The 21,112-nt window shown below is 37.5% G+C and overlaps 1 protein-coding gene across 1 annotated transcript in view; it reads right to left on the reverse strand.

The window, feature by feature from the left end:
• Nucleotides 1–15,076: 15,076 nt before the first annotated feature.
• LOC124134929 (serine/threonine-protein phosphatase with EF-hands pef-1-like) overlaps nt 15,077–21,112 on the reverse strand; it is a 34,493-nt gene continuing 28,457 nt past the window's right edge. Inside the window, exons 18-19 of the mRNA XM_046500028.2 lie at nt 19,512–19,689; nt 15,077–18,134 (exon numbers count right to left, since the gene is read on the reverse strand). Coding sequence (XP_046355984.1) covers nt 18,009–18,134; nt 19,512–19,689 — 304 coding nt within the window. The 3' untranslated portion in view covers nt 15,077–18,008. The remainder of the gene's footprint in view (nt 18,135–19,511; nt 19,690–21,112) is intronic.

Consider the following 21,112-nt stretch of genomic DNA (forward strand, 5'->3'; position numbering starts at 1 on the left):
GCTACAATGTGTGACTTGGTAGTTTGCGTGGTATCGCTGCTCTTTCTCTTTGTCTGCCAAGTCATGATTGATGATTTTCATGCTGACATGATAAAGCTGAATTATTGCTGATTGTGGCGTAAAACAACATTCATCACCACTCATCAAAAGTCTCCTTCATTCTAATGGTGATTGCAATACTGAAGAGGAACAGGATTTAGTAGGCCAAGTGATTCAAGTTTTAAAGTTTGAATGTTTTTCAATTGAAAAAAGACCATTTTTGCCAATTAACAAAAATGGAATATTTTTCAATTATTTTGTAACCTATATTGTTGTCTTGAATAGAAGTCAATCTAATCTCAACTAACTGAAGTCTAATGATTGGTGTTATAGAAATTGTTTACAGTTTATTGCAGCATCACTTGAATGTAAAATGTTTTTTTTCATCTAAGGTAAGGTCATATGTTCCCAGGTCATGTGTGAAGCTAAATCAGCACAAATCTGTGTGGCATCAACAACCAACTTAGTGTGGGCATCCTGTACCTGGTCCAGGTGTTCTGTGTATGTGTAGAGCCAGTGTAGGACTCGGTTCCCTGGGGATCCTGATCACTGGTTTATTGCCTGTTAGGTCTTACTGGGGCATTCAAACGTGAAGATAATATATGGCACCCAAGGTATTTGATAATAAGGGTGTTCAAGGTATTTGATAATAAGGGCGTTCAAGGTATTTGATAATAAGGGCGTTCAAGGTATTTGATAATAAGGGTGTTTAAGGTATTTGATAATAAAGGGTGTTCAAGGTATTTGATAATAAAGGGTGTTCACGTTATTTGATAATAAGGGTGTTCAAGGTATTTGATGATAAAGGATGTTCAAGGTATTTGATAATAAGGGTGTTCAAGGTATTTGATAATAAAGGGTATTCAAGGTATTTGATAATAAAGGGTGTTCAAGGTATTTGATAATAAAGGGTGTCGAGGTATTTGATAATAAGGGTGTTCAAGGTATTTGATAATAAAGGGTATTCAAGGTATTTGATAATAAAGGGTGTTCAAGATATTTGATAACAAGGGTGTTCAAGGTATTTGATAATAAGGGTGTTCAAGGTATTTGATAATAAGGGTGTTCAAGGTATTTGATAATAAGGGTGTTTAAGGTATTTGATAATAAAGGGTGTTCAAGGTATTTGATAATAAAGGGTGTTCACGTTATTTGATAATAAGGGTGTTCAAGGTATTTGATGATAAAGGGTGTTCAAGGTATTTGATAATAAGGGTGTTCAAGGTATTTGATAATAAAGGGTATTCAAGGTATTTGATAATAAAGGGTGTTCAAGGTATTTGATAATAAAGGGTGTCGAGGTATTTGATAATAAGGGTGTTCAAGGTATTTGATAATAAAGGGTATTCAAGGTATTTGATAATAAAGGGTGTTCAAGGTATTTGATAAAAAGGGTGTTCAAGGTATTTGATAATAAGGGTGTTCAAGGTATTTGATAATAAAGGGTGTTCAAGGTATTTGATAATAAAGGGTGTTTAAGGTATTTGATAATAAGGGTGTTCAAGGTATTTGATAATAAGGGCGTTCAAGGTATTTGATAATAAAGGATGTCCAAGGTACCGGTATTTGATAATAATAGAATGACAAGAAAAAGAACGTTAGGCATCCCTTGATAACATTGCACTAGCATGACATGATATAATTATGGTATTGTACAGTTCCGCCACAAATTAGTAAAGCGGGCACAGACTAGATCCCCCAAGGGTATTCCAGGTTAAAATAGGTCCCCAGCAAAACCTATGCTGGTCGTAAGAGGCGACTTAATGGGTCAGACTAGGTGACCTGGTTGATTGTATGTCATTGTTTCTGGTGTGGATTGTTGCTCATAATATCAATCACTGCATTGTCGGGTCCGGACTCAATTATTTGCAGGCCACTGTAATACTGCTGGAGTATTGCTGAGTGTGGCATTAAACAACAAGTGAACAGATTAGAGAGTACCAGAGATCTGAGTCCTACATCTGTGTTTAGTTTTCCCAAGGACTTCTCAACTGCTCATAACCATACACACTTCTCACAAACTGCACTGGGAAAGTCAGATCATATCAGCCATAATATTATACCATCAATTAACATTCTTTTAACATTCAATGGAATTCAATTCATTCTATGGAAACGCAAACACGTCTTGAAATACTAAAATGTCCTCAGTTGATTAACCCTATTTCCCAGGTTGCATTTTTAATTTCAACGGTTATCTCACCTTATATTTAAAAACTAGTTTCTGATTGGCTAAGAACTGGGCAATTATTTTCCATGTAGCCCGCTCATGTGGCCCGCTGAGAAATCAATCAGAACACACCTTAGGGAAATTACATGTCGAATAAGGACATTGCATTGAAAAGGACCAATGTTTTTTCCAAATGCATTTTGTAAAGGGATAATGGTTTGTTAACATTGTCTGCTACGAGTATTAATAAGTCAGTGAAACTGCACACCTGTATTCCGGACCTGTATGAATGAATACTGGCAAGATAAATTCGATGAAATCCATTCCTTCAGGGCATTTGATGTGATGTACCTTGTGTGTGAGCCTATGTACCCCTTGTCCCACAGCTGGGGTACACACAGGGTACATCACACCATTAACCCCTCGAGATCATTTGACAACTTGAAAAGTCTAACATAAAATTTTTTTTTACAAAACATTTCTGTTAAGCTGTAGTAGGTTAGCTACAGCATGTTGGCTGCTATGATCTTCCAAACACACAAATTCATTTCTTGGACCAGACTTGTTGCTATTGTGACAGTTCTCGAAGTGTTCACTTGATATTTGGGAAACAATTTACAGCCCTTGGTTTCAAGGTTTATTGTGAACTGTAGTTTCAAACTCAATATTCATTTGTGACTTTAACATATATAACATACTAAACATATCTTGCTCACTCTCTATGAGATATATTTTTTTCATTTCTTTGCAAAGTTCAAATAAAGTCTTATTTTACATGTTAGAAAGTTAGAGTAACACTCTTCATCGCTTATAGAGAAAACTGAATTTTCATTTCTGTATAAATGTTTGCATGCAGAACTGAAGCCCTGTTGTGCTTTCATTATACATGTTGTTGTTTGACAATTATGTTTTCTTGACATACCAGTGTTTTGATCTCAGTTAGGTGCCGACTCCCTCACTGTAGGCATCTGGCAAGCCACTTAATTTGTTCAGCATCCGATCTAAGAACTCTGGAGTCATATCAGTGTGTACACTGGTATAAGTAAATTTGACTGGGATTTCACAGGGAATGCTCATAAGCTTAGGGCTAAATATTTAATTGATTTGTCACTCTTTGCAAGGGAAAAAAAAATATAAATAAATTTCAACGTTTAAATGTTGGCATTCACGTACCAGATAAACAATTTGTGGCATCCAGCGAACGGCACAGCAGCATCCGGAATACCACTTAATTGGGCTCAACATCCGGCATACAAAAGGGGGTTAGCACCCTCCTCAAATTTTGGTATTTATGATGGGAGTCTGGTAACTGTGTTGATAATATTACAAATCAGCCCATCAGAAGTTAATATATGATTGGGTAACTAAAGCGATCAGGGACTATTTGAGGCCAGCTCGTTTTGATACTGTTCCATTCAAAGAATTTAAATGTACAAGCATTGATACAGATGTAGCACTGGACTTGAGCTGCTATCGTTCGTTGATGTAGCTTTTACACATTGCATTCCTTGATTTAATTTCTTAAAACTTAATGCAGAGGTTAAATCATGTTTACCTTGGATGATAATTCATAATTTAGATCTGAAATTATGTCCTGTGAATATTCAAATCTGTTTAACATTACCACTCATCAAATCGAATCAGAAATTTGCATGTAATGAATATGTATATTTTATGTATGATACATATGAGGTACTTTTGATACCTAATGAATATTCATATTTTAGATCTCATGAGTATTCATCATTTACATGAATATTCACAACACATAAATAAACAAAGGTTGTAGTTTGAGGCACTAGATCAAGAATATGAAATTGATTTATGTCCATCCCAACATGCCTATCAAATATGACCTCAGTCTGTATAATGATTATGAATCTGCACTTTTTTGTCAACCTTGACTTTTGTTATACTTTCCTGTTGGAGTATTTAACCTTTGTGAGCTCACACAGTGAATAATACAACTGAATCTTACAATCTGTTGTTGGGTCATTGTTTTGTGTTCATGCCTGGAAAACTTCATCAGTCTTTAACAAATTAAGGCTCATCAGGAGGGGTTGACATAATCACTCCATCCCTATTATAGTCAGATGTATGACCCCTGTGAAGATCTGGGTTAGAATTGGCCTCAGCAACCCATGCTTGTAGTCAGAGGCAACTATGCTTGTGGTAGGAGGCGACTCGAACAACAAAAGAACAAAGATCAGAGGAATAGTGAGCAAGTTGGGTTTTATGCTGCTTATAGAAATGTTCTTGGTGTCTACCTCCAAGGCCAGGTGCCTTGAGAGTAGTGTGTGCTACAACTAACCTCGGTGTCCCCCTCCAAGACCAGGCGCCTGAACAGAAGTGTGCCTTACAAGTACCCTTGGTGTCCACCTCCAGGACCAGGCGCCTGAACAGAAGTGTGCCCTACAAGTACCCTTGGTGTCCACCTCCAAGACCAGGCGCCTGAACAGAAGTGTGCCCTACAAGTACCCTTGGTGTCCACCTCCAAGACCAGGCGCCTGGACAGAAGTGTGCCATACAAGTACCCTTGGTGTCCACCTCCAAGATTAGGTGCTTCGACAGTAGTGTGCCCTACAAGTACCCTTGGTGTCCACCTCCAGGACCAGGCGCCTGAACAGAAGTGTGCCCTACAAGTACCCTTGGTGTCCACCTCCAAGACCAGGCGCCTCGACAGTAGTGTGTGCTACAAGTACCCTTGGTGTCCACCTCCAGGACCAGGCGCCTGAACAGAAGTGTGCCTTACAAGTACCCTTGGTGTCCACCTCCAAGATCAGGCACCTCGACAGTAGTGTGCCCTACAAGTACCCTTGGTGTCCACCTCCAAGACCAGGCGCCTCGACAGTAGTGTGCCCTACAAGTACCTTTGGTGTCCACCTCCAGGACCAGGCGCCTGAACAGAAGTGTGCCCTACAAGTACCCTTGGTGTCCACCTCCAGGACCAGGCGCTTCGACAGTAGTGTGTGCTACAAGTACCCTTGGTGTCCACCTCCAAGACCAGGCGCCTCGACATTAGTGTGTGCTACAAGTACCCTTGGTGTCCACCTCCAGGACCAGGCGCCTGAACAGAAGTGTGCCTTACAAGTACCCTTGGTGTCCACCTCCAGGACCAGGCGCCTGAACAGAAGTGTGCCCTACAAGTACCCTTGGTGTCCACCTCCAAGACCAGGCGCCTCGACAGTAGTGTGTGCTACAAGTACCCTTGGTGTCCACCCCCAGGACCAGGCGCCTGAACAGTAGTGTGCCCTACAAGTACCCTTGGTGTCCACCTCCAAGATCAGGCGCCTCGACATTAGTGTGTGCTACAAGTACCCTTGGTGTCCACCTCCAGGACCAGGCGCCTGAACAGTAGTGTGCCCTACAAGTACCCTTGGTGTCCACCTCCAGGACCAGGTGCCTGAACAGTAGTGTGCCCTACAAGTACCCTTGGTGTCCACCTCCTAGACCAGGTGCCTGGAGAGTAGTGTATGCTTACAAGTATCACTGATGTCATCATGTCTCTTTGTCTCTCTCTATAACATCTATGACAACATTTCTAGAAGATTTGGCAGCCAAGTATGACAAGACAGCAGAAAATTATCAGAATATTTATTCTGAGAAGATGAAATGTTAACATATTTGAACAATGATAGCAACATATGCTTGTATAAAATAATCTGCAAACACTTATTGGCAAATTTGTCAGAAAATAAAAGCTCATCACCCACTGTGACGGCTTAAATATGGGGTAACACAGTTCTTACATGAAAGTGGTGTTCAAGAAACTTTAGAGCGCCATGACAATACAGCCAAGTCTAAGAAAACTACAGATAAAGTTTGGAACATACAGTATGCTTTATCAAAGAAATTTTTCAAATGTGCATAAAATACCTTAAGTCTTCAACATAATAGCTAAACAAACACTATGTAATAAAGGAGTGCTTAAACAGGCTTACCCTCATTAAATGCTAATATGATAGTTGTGTGGAAAGTTAACATGAGTTTATTGACAATTTGAGAAAGATCACTACAGGCATAACTAAATTTAAATTAAACCTCTTTCAAATAAATGACTGGTGAAATATTCACTAAATAAAAGATAGAACATGTACAGTACTTGGTTAAAACATGTATGAATTGAAATCATTAATGTTTTAATAACCATGTTTATAGTTATACCGGTACCTACCCCAAATTTCACAAATGTGAAATAAAATTAAAATTTTAAGAGTCCTTTTTTGCTTCCTGCATAATCTGTTCACCAGTTTAAGTATTCAAGAAACACCTTTTAACGCAGGTCAAGATACTGTATACTAAGAAAAACCAGTTGTATCGCCCAACCTTGAGCAATGCAACAAGTACCAACAAAATGGGGGTGACACCTTTCCAAAACATGACTCTATTCAAAAAGGACATGGCATGGAGAAATATTTATCATTGTGCTGGTACAATATTAAGCCAATACCCAAACACGAGCGAGATACTGGGATACAAAAGTATGAAAACACTTAATAATCTTAATTACAGGGTTTGGATGAACAAATATTTGTCAAATAACTGTAAGGCCAAACTTTTATTTTTCTTGTTTTACAGACCTTTTTACAGAAACATACTTGTCATTAGGTGAAAAATAAAAAGCAATTCGGATCTGGTTTTCAGTTTTCTCATCCGCTTCAGCATGTGCAAGTAGATTGGTATAAAACAGTCGGTGGATCTGTCAAGCAAGTAAATAAAATGTATGGCCTTAGGACAAAGAACGAATCATATGAATCAAATATTTAAGAAGTTTTCAAAGAAAAGCAATTATGAAATGCATATCCTACATAACAAATCACTTAGATGTTAACTTTACCATCCTAGAAGTTCTGTTTAACATACAGTTCAATGATTTTGACAAATGTTAAATAACCCATATAAATTACATTAAAACAACATGTTAGACATTCGAGATATGGCAGCACAATATTATTCAGATTGGAAGTATTTAACTACCCATCAAAGACTTCCCTGAGATTAATCTTGACCATTCTAGAATTTCGACATGTACCACTTTGTGAAACTCATGGGTATGGTGCTGGCAAAACTAGAAACATAATCAGGGCGAACCAGGATTTGAACCTATGATCGTAGGTTTCTGGCATGCCAATTGACAAAACTTTACTAAGCAATTTGCAGCACCTTAGACAAGCATTAATGAGGATGCCAACCCCCCTCTCTAGGCACCCGGCATTCCACTTAATTTGTCTTGACATCCAAACTAAGAACTCATATCAGTGTATACACAGGTACAGGTAAATTAGAATGCATGACCATTCATGGGCTAAATACTTTATTGAGTTTCATTCTTTGTAAAAGAAATACATGTATACCAAAAAATAAATTTCAACATTGAAATATTGGCATCCAGCTTACTGCACTGTGGCACCGAACAGGGATTGGAATCCAGCATACAGAAAGGGTTGGCACCTTCATTAATCAATAGTAAATACCCCCACTATTAGTTCCTCCATGTTCATCAAATCAGATTTTTGATCAAACTTTGCATTTATATATTTCAGTACATACCATCACAGGCATGAAGTCAAAATCCTGGCTCCTTGTCAATACATGTATATACAATGAAGTTCAGTTGAAGTTGTCTTAACCTTCAGCATACATGGCCACATACAACGAAACCCTGTTAATCGGGACACTTCTGAATTAACCAATACATTGTACAAAGCGATGTTACATACAGGTTAGGCCCGTCCCCAAAGGTAACACATTGTATAGACCTTCTAACCTCCAGACGTCATCCAAGGGTGTTGAAGTCCATATAACCCACAGAGAAGTGCTAACCAGCTTATACCATGGGTCATAACACAATGCACTTTATGCAAAGATGCAGAACCAAGGCTTGCACCTCTTGTCTGAATCGTTGCACGTGCGGGTCGTTACAAAAGAAATAACCTGTCAAATCAATGGACATAACACACCCTAGTGGTATAATTGTATATAACGTCGACTTCCTAACAGCAACAGTCAAGGATTTAGGGTTTCCAAATTAACAAGGTCCAAGTTTACAGAGGTTTACTGTAGTTGCCCCATGCTGCAACCTTTGACAAATAGGGTCAACAGGATTATCACTCACATAACCCTCAGACAAAATTCAAATACTATGCTGCTTTCACTTATCAAGTATGTTCACTATTGTCAAAAATTGTTCGTTATATTCTGTTCTATGGGACTCATGTAATGATTCTGAGTATTTCGCCCTTCATGACATATACAGATGGGATCAAGCGATGACAATGACATCTTTGGTTACCAAACATAATGAATCTACAAAATGAAACAGTGTCATAATAATCTATATACAAAGCTTGCTACAGCTTCTTATAGCAGATATACACATTTGTGACAACGTCACGCACCTAACATGGCATTCAAACATTGGTGTGAAAAACTCGCGAAAACGTTTGCAAAACATAATCCTCTATGAGGGTATTTGATAAGTCAATGCTGACAAAATAATTAAATTCTTGTATTTCGGAACTAATTATCATGATCGTTTGCTGTCATAATGAAACACTATTTCTGAATAATTAAATGTTCCTTTTATCAGAAACACGTTACATAACAGATCTGCAGTGACACTATGAATATACGTCTTCAATTTCTCCACTGACAAATTGGCATAAAGTGAGTAGGTGCAAAATGGAGCATTCGCACATGTAGCGGTGTTCGTGGAGGTCAAGCAGCTCTCCCTCAATTACCCTGGTTACCACATTATATCTGTATCCTGCTGTAAGGATGAATACCCTGGAGCCAGTCACCACCGTAGCTTCATTTCAGAAGTCTCCAGCTCCATCGCCCTTATCACTAACTCAGAACAGAAATTCTCTCGCGTATGAGTTTGAAATGAACACCCAATCAAACTGATTCCCAACTATCTTCCCAAGGCAAGAGTGTCCACTAGCTTATAAAAAGTCAAACTGATATAGGTTGGTGGACACTCTTGCTAGTGGACACTCTTGCTATCTTCCCAAGGCAAGAGTGTCCACTAGCTTATAAAAAGTCAAACTGATATAGGTTGGTGGACACTCTTGCTAGTGGACACTCTTGCTATCTTCCCAAGGCAAGAGTGTCCACTAGCTTATAAAAAGTCAAACTGATATAGGTTGGTGGACACTCTTGCTAGTGGACACTCTTGCTATCTTCCCAAGGCAAGAGTGTCCACTAGCTTATAAAAAGTCAAACTGATATAGGTTGGTGGACACTCTTGCTAGTGGACACTCTTGCTATCTTCCCAAGGCAAGAGTGTCCACTAGCTTATAAAAAGTCAAACTGATATAGGTTGGTGGACACTCTTGCTAGTGGACACTCTTGCTATCTTCCCAAGGCAAGAGAGTCCACTAGCTTATAAAAAGTCAAACTGATATAGGTTGATGGACACTCTTGCTAGTGGACACTCTTGCTATCTTCCCAAAGCAAGAGTGTCCACAAGCTTATATCAAAGTCGAGACTGATATAGGTTGGTGGACACTCTTGCTAGTGGACACTCTTGCTATCTTCCCAAAGCAAGAGTGTCCACAAGCTTATATCAAAGTCGAGACTGATATAGGTTGGTGGACACTCTTGCTATTGGACACTCTTGCTATCTTCCCAAGGCAAGAGTGTCCACTAGTTTATATCAAAGTCGAGACTGATATAGGTTGGTGGACACTCTTGCCTTGGAAAGATGGGTACAGGCATGCTCTCAAAAACAAAAAAATTAATCACAACAGAAGACTATTATAAATTACCATTTTGCTGGAGATTATCTGTTTTCCTAAATACTCAGATGCCCTTATGATACAAGACATACTTGGGATGGCACAAGGCGAGTTGAGTATTGGCGATATCGTCTGCTTATTTCAATCTCGAAAGAACAATGTAATCTGATTGGACAGCTAATTTTAGCGATGTCACTGGAACCAGACTCAGACAAAGCTATGGTGGCAAAAGGGCCCAAGGCATACATCATAATAGAATGGAGATATAATACACTTCATACTCAAGGATAGAGAATAATGTTTTGCAAATCTACTACTCACCAATAGCTGTATATATCTATGTCAACATAAAAATATGTTTAAAGCACTAACTTCAACACTGGAATGCAAATAATACAATAATACTAACAAATAGGGCTGTGGTGAATCCCTGAATTACAATTCAGCATGATATTCTCTGCCATGATACCTCGTTACGTGACGATGTTTATAATACAAGATTATACACACGCATATATATATATATACCACTCAAAAGAAGTTAAGGACCACCCAATTTTTTCATATTACTATAGTTAGTCTGTCATGTCATGTCATGTCATGTCATGTCATGTCATGTTAGCCACGGTAATATGATAGAATCAGGTGGTTCTTTATTTCTTTGGAGTATAAGAAGAATATGCTTTCTCTGAATGATGATCAATGAATCATAAATGCCCTATTTCAGGCGCATGCTATTATCAACAGAAGATGCAGCCTTGCGTGTTGACTTGATGGAGGAAAGCCCAAAGTGATGCAGGCCCTAAATGCTTACCACCTAGGTGAAGCTCATGGTATGGTGTGGACAAACCTAGAAACAGCCAGGGCGAACCAGGAATGGAAACCCACTGTTATAGGTCTGCCTTGTGAAGTGAGGCAAATGCTTTGCAACATTTAAAAATCAGAAATCATTCGCTAGAAGTAAACTCAGGTTTAGGCCACAATGTCATTAAAATGAGATCTCCTACTCTGATATGATACCTGTCAGCAGGTCACATCAGGTGAACACTGAGCCAACTTTGACTGCCCAATATAAAACAGGTTGCAGGGGTTCTTGGGTTCTGTTGGCTTTCTAAAATCATTTGGCTTCATTTCTTTACTACCTTGATTCAGATATTTTGATCTTGGCCAAAGAAAAATGTCACTGAATAGACATATACCTTCGATGGTTCACCCGTTCAGGTGGTACTAGATGCAGTCGCGCACAGGAATGACAGGATGTATATATGATATTATAGCTAAAAAACACCTGCAAGTCATCAGAAATGAGCCACTGTAACTTGATAATGCCCTCATATAGCTAATATCACGCCCGTTTTTTGGTGACGTCATAGGATAGGGATAGGTGACGTCATCTAGTTTGTTCTATGACATTTCCATATTTGTAAAAGTAGGTCAGTGACATTCATGTTTATTGCAGTAAATGTTTCAAAACCGATATTGTTGTTTCTTTTTATTTGATAACAAATTCCATCCATTTCAGCTATAATAGCGATAACGCTATTTTTCGGGGCATTATCATTTGCAAAGCCCTCGGTCTTTTCAACTGCCATCCTCCGTCAGGCAGTTAATGGAAGACCTTGGCCTTCTGCAAATGATAATGCCCTGAAAAACAGTGTTACCATTATAATAGTGCAGCTTTATCTTTTGCATTTGGAACTGCTCAATCAGTATTGTTTTTTAGATTTGTTTACATGCTTTGCATATTCGTACCAAGTATTTAGAAACCTTGACACTGACTGCTGTTAAGAACGTTCGCCTCATGTAACACAGGATGTCTTCAGATCATCACGCAGAGAGGTATCGCATCGGAGTAAGAGATCAGATTTAAATGAGACATATTGAGGCCAAAAACTATGAACAATAACGTGAATGTTGTCGAAATCTGAATTATTATTAATACGAGGTGAAATTATTGGAAAGATCTCAGGGAGAAATTCTTTGTATTAAATGATTCTACACTAATTCTTACAAAGCTAGATATACATACACCACAGACATCTAATGTTGATATACTTGATGGTTAATGGTCTTGATCACTGTTTCGTTCCTTTAATAATATCTAAGATTCAAATGACACTGACATATTTGTCCAACAAACATACACAAAATCTAGACTTAATAAAAAAAAATAATATTCACATGCTAGTCTACAAAAATATTATTAAAATTATTCTCGGGGATAAATGTGTTTTTATGATTCATGAAATGGTACAAGATATTTTCGGTTTGAATATTTTATGAAGATCTTTCATCTCAGTTGTGTTCCATACCAAAACATCAACTTAACATAGGAAGAAGCCCAAAGTGATGCAGGTCTTAAGACATTTACCAGTTTTGTGAAACTAGAGGCATTGGTCTGGTAATGAGAGATCAAGGATCATAATTTGGGAAAATCTGAGATCTTAATTATTCAGAAATGTTGTATTTCAGCGATAGAAACTGGCACTAGTCCTACAGTCTTTACAAAACTGCCCAACAGTTAGGGACTTGTGGTCATCAGCTATTTGCTATGTTATCTAAAAATTGTTAGTTTCTATCGCTGTATTTTATCTTTCAGCATTAATCAATGTAGGTACCATGTATTTTTTTCCAATTTCACTGTCTTTGGTCTACCATTTGACTCATCAATTTACAAGTCATCATGATAAGCTGTAACACCCATTCACATTCACTCCCCTTAGATATGAACACAGTGGAAAATGCCCTTGAAGATTCCATTTCTGTTTAAAATAAAATTCTACTCCTGTCCCAATCGCAAAGTAACTAAGAAGAGCAAAACAAAATAGTGACCTTGACTACCCGTTGTCTCAGCTCCATCCTGTTTTGTCCCGAAACAGAATTGATGATACTGATGATAATACTGATTGATGATAATGCTCATGCCAGAATGACAATGATGATAATTATTTCAGCTGAACAACTTGGGTTTTGATGGCACCCAAAACCACATACCCAAACAATGGGATAGAAATTATACTGGAAAGTCTACTAACCCGAACAGTGATAACATATGACATTCCTCAAAACACTGAAATTCAAACTCTGAAGATACCTAGAAAAAAGCCAACAAGATTGGGATAGTTTCTACCTTTCAACAAACCAGACTGCACGCTTGGTTAATTTTTATCTGTCAACAATCTTTGACAACAAGATGGGGGTAATTTCTATCCTTCAACAACCCAGACGAACAAGCTAAGGGTAATTTCTATCTGTCAACAACCCAGACCAGCAAGTTTGGGGTAATTTCTATCTGTCTGTCAAGAACCCTTCAACAGATCTATACAGATCTCATCCTATTTATGGCAAGAGGGTCTGTCCCAATCACAATCCGCATTGACATCATTAGCGCTCATGTCCCCAGATCAGAATTCCAACTTTTCACTGGATAGAAAATGTGTCAGGTTAATCCCTACTTGATCAGCCTCAGACACTTAAAATCAAAAACATCTCTTCAGCATTTAAGGTATGGAAGATCACCCACCCATCATCCAACTATTATGACAAACAAACAAAATGATGAGGAATGGTAGATGGCAGTTTGCTCTCTTACTATAAAACAGCTGAATCTTGTTGCAGCTTTGTGATTCCAGGCATACATTAAGTATACTACTCAAAAGAAGTTAAGGACCACCCAATTCATCCATAGTCCATTCTGCAGAAGACTCAGTAGCTGAGTGTGTTTGCTGGCATTTAGATGCCTTACTCTGAGACTCCACACAAAAGAAGTACTAGAATTTGTGCTTTACTAAGCCTAGTTTGTGCCATTTGTCCTGGTATAGGTAGACATAATTTGAATTTGACAACCCCTGAAATACTAAAATTTCAAGCAACATTTGTTGTGTCATAAGGACATGAGACAAAGTGTATGATTCTATCCCTCACTAAACAATGATGGTAACAGTGATGACATCAACAGCACTTGGGGGAAATGTGCGATAAGAGCTGTGCGTTGTCAGTCTTTTCAACATTCTGCAGAAAACAGTTAAAACTATAGAAAAACTTTATAGAAAACTAGACTAGAGCTACAGTTCACTTCCACCCCAGCTTAAGATATGTTCCAAGTTTAGGGCAGAGTTTCATTGTCATCATTATCTTAGTCTACTGAGAATACAACACGTTCATGAAAAAATAGTTGAAGATTAAGTGTAGAAAAATACATGGCAATTTTACATTTACTTTTCAAATCAGGTCATCACACAGAGAAAATAACAAGTCAATAAACAATTCAATTCAATAAAAATAGTTTTCATTTGAATGACAGCAGCATTTTTCAAATTAGATGTTTTGACAGGGCTGTAGACAATATATACAGGTAGTTCTAAGATAAAGGAACACCTGCTTATAATACTGGGCTTTTGTTACAGGTTTCATTCCTACATATATCCCTGTATAGGTCATTATAAACTAATTACCGTATTCAACGTAATAAGCGCCCTGGGCGCTCTCAAAATTAGAAATAGGGGGCTCTTATTAGAATATTATTTTGGTGGAAAAAAAAAAACAGAGTTAAAAGATAAATTTCGTGGTTTATGGTGACAGCCTGAAATGCTAATGTACGACAGATATATTTTTCCAGAATTTAATCGCTCATAACTAAGGGTGCTTATAACACACGAGTGTGTATTATACACGAATAAATAAGTCTTGTGTATATTGATCAATCGGAAGGGGTGCTAATTGGGATTGTTCACTCGCCAATATATCAGCAAATATTGCCGTGGGCGCTTATTAGAGCGGGGCGCTTATTACGTCAAATACGGTATTAGATTTCTGTCCCCCATCTTACTACCGGTAACCAAACACTCCTACAGATTAAGAACATTCTGTGTGTTCTCTTGTTTCATTACTTGACTATACACCCATATACACAATCCTAAACATCTATGCTTCATGTAATTCACATGTGTTGGTGTTTAATGTAACAGCTGCCTTGATCAGTTTGTTTTAATAAAATAAAAATACCATATTCGACGTAATAAGCGACCCGCTCTAATAAACGTCCACAGCGATATTTTCAAATACATTTGCAAGAGAACAATCCCAATTAGCACCCCTTCCGATTGATCAATGTACACAAGACTTAAATTTATTCGTGTATAATACACACTCGATCATGTGTTATATGCACCCTTAATTATTGGCAATTAAATTCTGGAAAAATATATCTGTCGTATATAAACATTTCTGGCTGTCAGCATATACCACGAAATTAACCATCTTTCAACTCTGTTTTTTTTCACCAAAATAATATTCCAATAAGAGCCCTCTAGTTCTAATTTTGAGAGCGCCCTGGGCTCTTATTATGTAGAATACAGTATTTTTTTAAATTGCCTCCCACCTCAATTTTTTTTTAAATGTGTATGAAAATCTAATAGTTAATTCATAATGACCTTATAATGTAGAGATAGTTATTAAAACATTACGTCATAGGATATACAGAGGAAACATCCATCAGAAGTTGATAGTGTATGAAATTTAGAACAGGGCTACAGATATAGCAGTATACATAGCAATGGCTGAAGCGTGATGTAGCCATGGTGACAACTTCAAATATATTCTGGTTAAACACAAGGTCAAGCAGTTGGAAGTGTTCAGAACATCTCACATGGGCAGAAACATCAACACAAAACACCATACATACGAATCAATTCAGTTTTGAATATGTAAAATATCAATTAAGATTTTCATGCCCTATTTCTCAATATTGCATGAGCGAACACTGGTATCCCATTTACTCTTGCCCTTATTACTGACCCTGTAGATGACAACACAAAAGCATATTCATTATGTAATCCAGGGTCAGATATGACAAATCGGTAAAATTCTATCCACGAAGTGATAATCTTCTTAACAAAGGACAAGGTACAAAAAGGGACTTTTGGGACCACAAGATCTGCAAAATTTACGAAATGAGCAAAATCTTAAGAAATTGTTAAAAAAAGTTACCAGATGTGTTCGTATGAAAGAGAATGATACAGTGTTCATTTCAAGACTCTCATTATTTCACTTATTATGGGAAAGGCCAAAAAAATTGAAAAGTTGGACTTTGTAGATTTTCAGAATCTGTTTCTAATATTTGAACATGAACAAGAGTTTGACCCGAGCTGATTTCTCCAATGTAAATAAATACAATGTTATCGTGGGACAAAAACATCCATCTTTGGTCACAGACTTATAGTCATATTGTCTACAGAAGTTCCGAAAATCAGCCTTTTTGACTAATTTTAGCCTTTCTTAACATGACCATAAACACGAAGACTGCAATTTGCAAGTGTTAGAAAGAAAGGATAGTTTGCATAAATTTCAACATGTCTGATAATCTTCATTCCAATATTTCAAATTTTCCATAACTTTTCAAATGGCCATATCCAGTGGAATGAAAAGGCCCCTATCCTATCTCATCCATTGTCTGATAAAAAGTGCAGGCAGCAATGTATTCATAAAAACAACAGGGAGGTTTATCCACCCATCAGTCCATATATGGTTGTCATAACCTTGGTAACATAAAGTGATTGTCTATCTCCAAGTTACCATTCTCTACCAGTAACACTTCAGAGTCTTGTTAAACAGAAAATGGTTAAAGAACTATCAGATACACTGGCATGGTCAATTGTTTTAGTATACTCATTGTGAAAACATACTTCTTCAAATAATCTGGATTTGACGTAACTGTGTCACAAACCTGCTGTCCTACAGTTTGCAACAGTTTATCAATAACATAATTAAAACATACAAATGAATAAGTGGAATAAAAATCAATTTGTTTTTTACCTGTTGAGTTCAGAACACAATTAGTCAAATCTAAAAATATACCAAATTCTGTTGAGCAATTTCCAGTCAAATCATTGTAATCTGTAATCATATATCAATCATATTAACAGCTAAACATGGTAGGTTACACAGTTACTTTACATACACAATGGAGATTTAAGAAACTGAAGCAATATTCTTCATATAATTGTTAGGACAGCACTTTATATAGTGTTTCACTTAAGCCCATGTCCAAAACTATAATACTATAGGCCAAATTATATAAGATTATATTCTCTCCATCCTAACCAGTTATTTTGTACATGTCGTGTTAATGGCAGAAAATTTCTGCTGGAGTAGAGGCCTTTCTTTCAAGGGAAGTAACTCTTAATTCTCAATTTGGGAAGGAAAAGAGAAAATGCAATAACAAGAGGAGAAACACAAACATACAAAACAAGGCTCTTTAATAACTGATGGTGAACCATGTTTTCACTTGATAACCAGTCTTATTAACACTGTTATAATCTGTGTTCAAAAGGGAAAGATAACTCTCATTTCAACATCTGCAGGCGGAGTCACCTAATTACTACTTGTGTGACTGACAGCTGTTCAGAGCAACCATGGTACAAACACCATTGCTTTAACGTCAAAACACTTGGGATGTCTCGTTAAAAATATTTTCTACAACACTTTCAGCAATATTCAGTTACATCACGTCTGGGGTAAAAAACATCCTGAATTATACTGGATTCAAACCAAGCCATATAGAATGAACGCACTCACTGCTGGACTACAGAACCTGCTATCAGGTAGCTGCAGTTGCAATATGAGATAAGACTAGTCGTCTCAGGTTATTTAACACCCTACAAGTCCACTGGCCATAGGTTATAGATCTATACTCTACCATAAGACTGAACAATCCTTACAGATCGACAAGACACCTCCAGCCTAAAGCTGTGAAACATTTAGATCAGTCACTGTTAGTTACAATTGTTTGGAAAAAAACCAACCACTTCTAATGTTTAGAAAAGAATCTTCAGAAGAAACAAACCAATTATGGACCTCCTGTCCTGTCCTTGCCACAGTTAAGTAGGTTTGTAGTACTAATATCTTTGCAGGATGTCACACTTTCTTCACGATGAGCATGCTGATTTCCATCCAAGTTATTATTCCTAAACCTGAAACTGATTTCGACCTCTGTGGAGAGTCATCAGAGTACCAGGTGAAGGGTGCTGACACTTGATGTAATGCTGTTCGGTGCAAGGACTTCACGTTGTGTCTATTCTGATCATTCGCAGTTTGAAGTTGTCAGCAAGAACACAGGCTGCCTCGTTGGATCCGCCGCAGTAGCGAGATGAAGAGAACACAGTCATCAGACGTCCCTGTTGCTGCACCTGGAGAAGCAGAACTATGTGGTTAGGTTAGCCCCAGGTTTTGTTTTATACTCGTACACTTTGAGAATGGATGTTAATAATTTATATTAAGAGTACTGTGGGACAAAATAGTATATCATTCAATTTATCAAAATCATGAGATGGCATGCACAAATTTGCTGTTTTAATTGCCCTGCTCAAATGAGCAACCCCGTTTAGATTGGGAAGTCCAAGTTCACTCAGTGGTCCTATGTTGCAACCTTCGATGAAAGCGTCCTCAGATCTTAATTGGAGTAAAACAGGCCTCAAAGTTTAATATTTCACCATGTAGCCATATGGCTACAAATACTTCTTCTAGGTAGCCACTGGTAAAATCAAGAAGTCAAGCCAATATCATAGGTAGCAAAAAGGATTTGAAATTATATTTTACAAGCATTTTAATCAAATTCCTATAATAATATGTACAAGTTATGGCATTGGTATTAGAATCATATATTTACAATGCAGACTTCGTTGGCCAGTCTTTGTTTAAGTTTCTTTTCACAGCAACCAGATGTGATTTATTTTCGAATGTCACTGGCATGGACGTTTTTTTCCATCTGCATCCATCGACTCATCATAACTGTTTTCACTTACAACTTTCAGTGTATGATCGTTTTTGGCAGTGCAGAGATGTAGAAGTTGGTTGGTTGGTTAGTTTGTTGTTTTACGCTGCACTCAGCAATATTTCAGCTATATGACGGAGGTCTGTAAATAATCGAGTCTGGACCAGACAATCCAGTGATTAATATCATGAGCATCGATCCACGCAATTGGGATCAATGACATGCATCAACCAAGTCAGCGAGCCAGACCATCCGATCCCGTTAGTCGCCTTTTACGACAAGCATAGTCACCTTTTACGGCAAGCATGGGTTGCTGAAGACCTATTCTACCCCGGAATCTTCACGAATCAAGATGTAGAAGTACTTTGCCATGATGTGGTCATGTAAAATGGAACGGTCACAAGTTCGTAAACTCAATGCACTGCACACAGTAAAACTAGTTAGTGTAACCAAATCCTCACAACACTGCAAGGAGCTATCGAAACGTTCCCTGACACAGTGCAGTTATACAATCGAGGTAACGTCATAGCAATTGCCAATCAAGTTATTAATTTCTGTATCTACAAATGTGAAGTAATAACATTCAGTCCTCACAAGATATTTTTTCAAGGTAGTCGTTTGGTGACTTCTGATTCTTTAATGGCGGACAAAGCCCCACTGATGACCATTTTAGTCACAACTTTAAGGAATGTAAATGATGTGATCATAATGAGATTGTGAACGGGTCCAAGGTATTGATACTAATAATCATACGGAGATATTATACCCTGGATAATGGAGGATGTCAACTTACCTGAAATCCTGTTTCTTGCACCTCATGAGCTCGGATCACGTGAGACAGGCCATTACGATCCAGGAAGGAGAAGAGAGCATCACAGCTGAAGAAGTGCGCTGTGCCTCGCCGCGAGTTGAACACAAACCCATTGTTCTCAGTCAGGTCCTGCATCACATCAGGGGTCACCAGGTCAAGGCTGAAACAAAGTGTGCCTGATCATCAACATCACTGGAATGTATGTGCACAGGCCTATAATATATTACCTAGGGTGATTACCATGAGTATATCACACTATGGCATGATTATCATAGGAGGGTTGTATGTATACAGGGCTATAATATATTACCTAGTCTGATTACCATGAGTATATCACACTAAAGCATGATTATCATGGGAGGGGTGTACGTATACAGGGCTATAATATATTACCTAGGGTGATTACCATTACTATATCACACTATAGTATGTTTATCATGGGAGGGGTGTACGTATACAGGGCTATAATATATCACCTAGGGTGATTACCATTACTATATCACACTATAGTATGATTATCATGGGAGGGGTGTACGTATACAGGGCTATAATATATTACCTAGGGTGATTACCATGAGTATATCACACTATAGTATGATTATCATGGGAGGGGTGTACGTATACAGGGCTATAATATATTACCTAGGGTGATTACCATGAGTATATCACACTATAGCATGATTATCATGGGAGGGGTGTATGTATACAGGGCTATAATACATTACCTAGTCTGATTACCATGAATATATCACACTATAGCATGATTATCATGGGAGGGGTGTACGTATACAGGGCTATAATATATTACCTAGGGTGATTATCATGGGAGGGGTGTACGTATACAGGGCTATAATATATTAGCTAGGGCGATCATCATGAGTAGATCACACTATAGCATGATTATCATGTATGTATTATCATGTATGTATACAGGGCTATAATATATCACCTAGGGTGATTACTATGCTTATTTTATAGGACAATTACCATAACTGTATTATAGGATAATTACCATGATTATATTATAGGATTATTACCATGTTATAGTATAGGATGATTACCATGAATATATTATAGGATGATTACCATGCTTATTTTATATGACAATTACCATGGCTGTATTATAGGATAATTACCATGATTATATTATAGGATGATTACCATGCTTATTTTATATGACAATTACCATGGCTGTATTATAGGATAATTACCATGATTATATTATAGGATGATTACCATGATTGTAGTAAAGGATGATTACCATGATTATATTATAGGATGATTACCATGCTCATTTTATAGAACAATTACCATGGCTGTATTATAGGATAATTACCATGATTATATTATAGGATGATTACCATGATTATAGTATAGGAAGATTAACATGATTATGTTATAGGATGATTCCCATGCTTATTTTATAGGACAATTACCATGACTGTATTATAGGATAATTACCATAATTATTTTATTGAATGATTACCATGATTATATTATAGGATAATTACCATGATTATATCATAGGATGATTACCATGATTATTTTAATGGATGATTACCATGCTTATTTTATAGGACAAT

The sequence above is a fragment of the Haliotis rufescens genome, unplaced genomic scaffold, assembly GCF_023055435.1.
Source record: "Haliotis rufescens isolate VD_foot unplaced genomic scaffold, xgHalRufe1.0.p SCAF_15, whole genome shotgun sequence".
In the NCBI taxonomy this organism is placed as follows: Eukaryota; Metazoa; Mollusca; class Gastropoda; order Lepetellida; family Haliotidae; genus Haliotis; species Haliotis rufescens.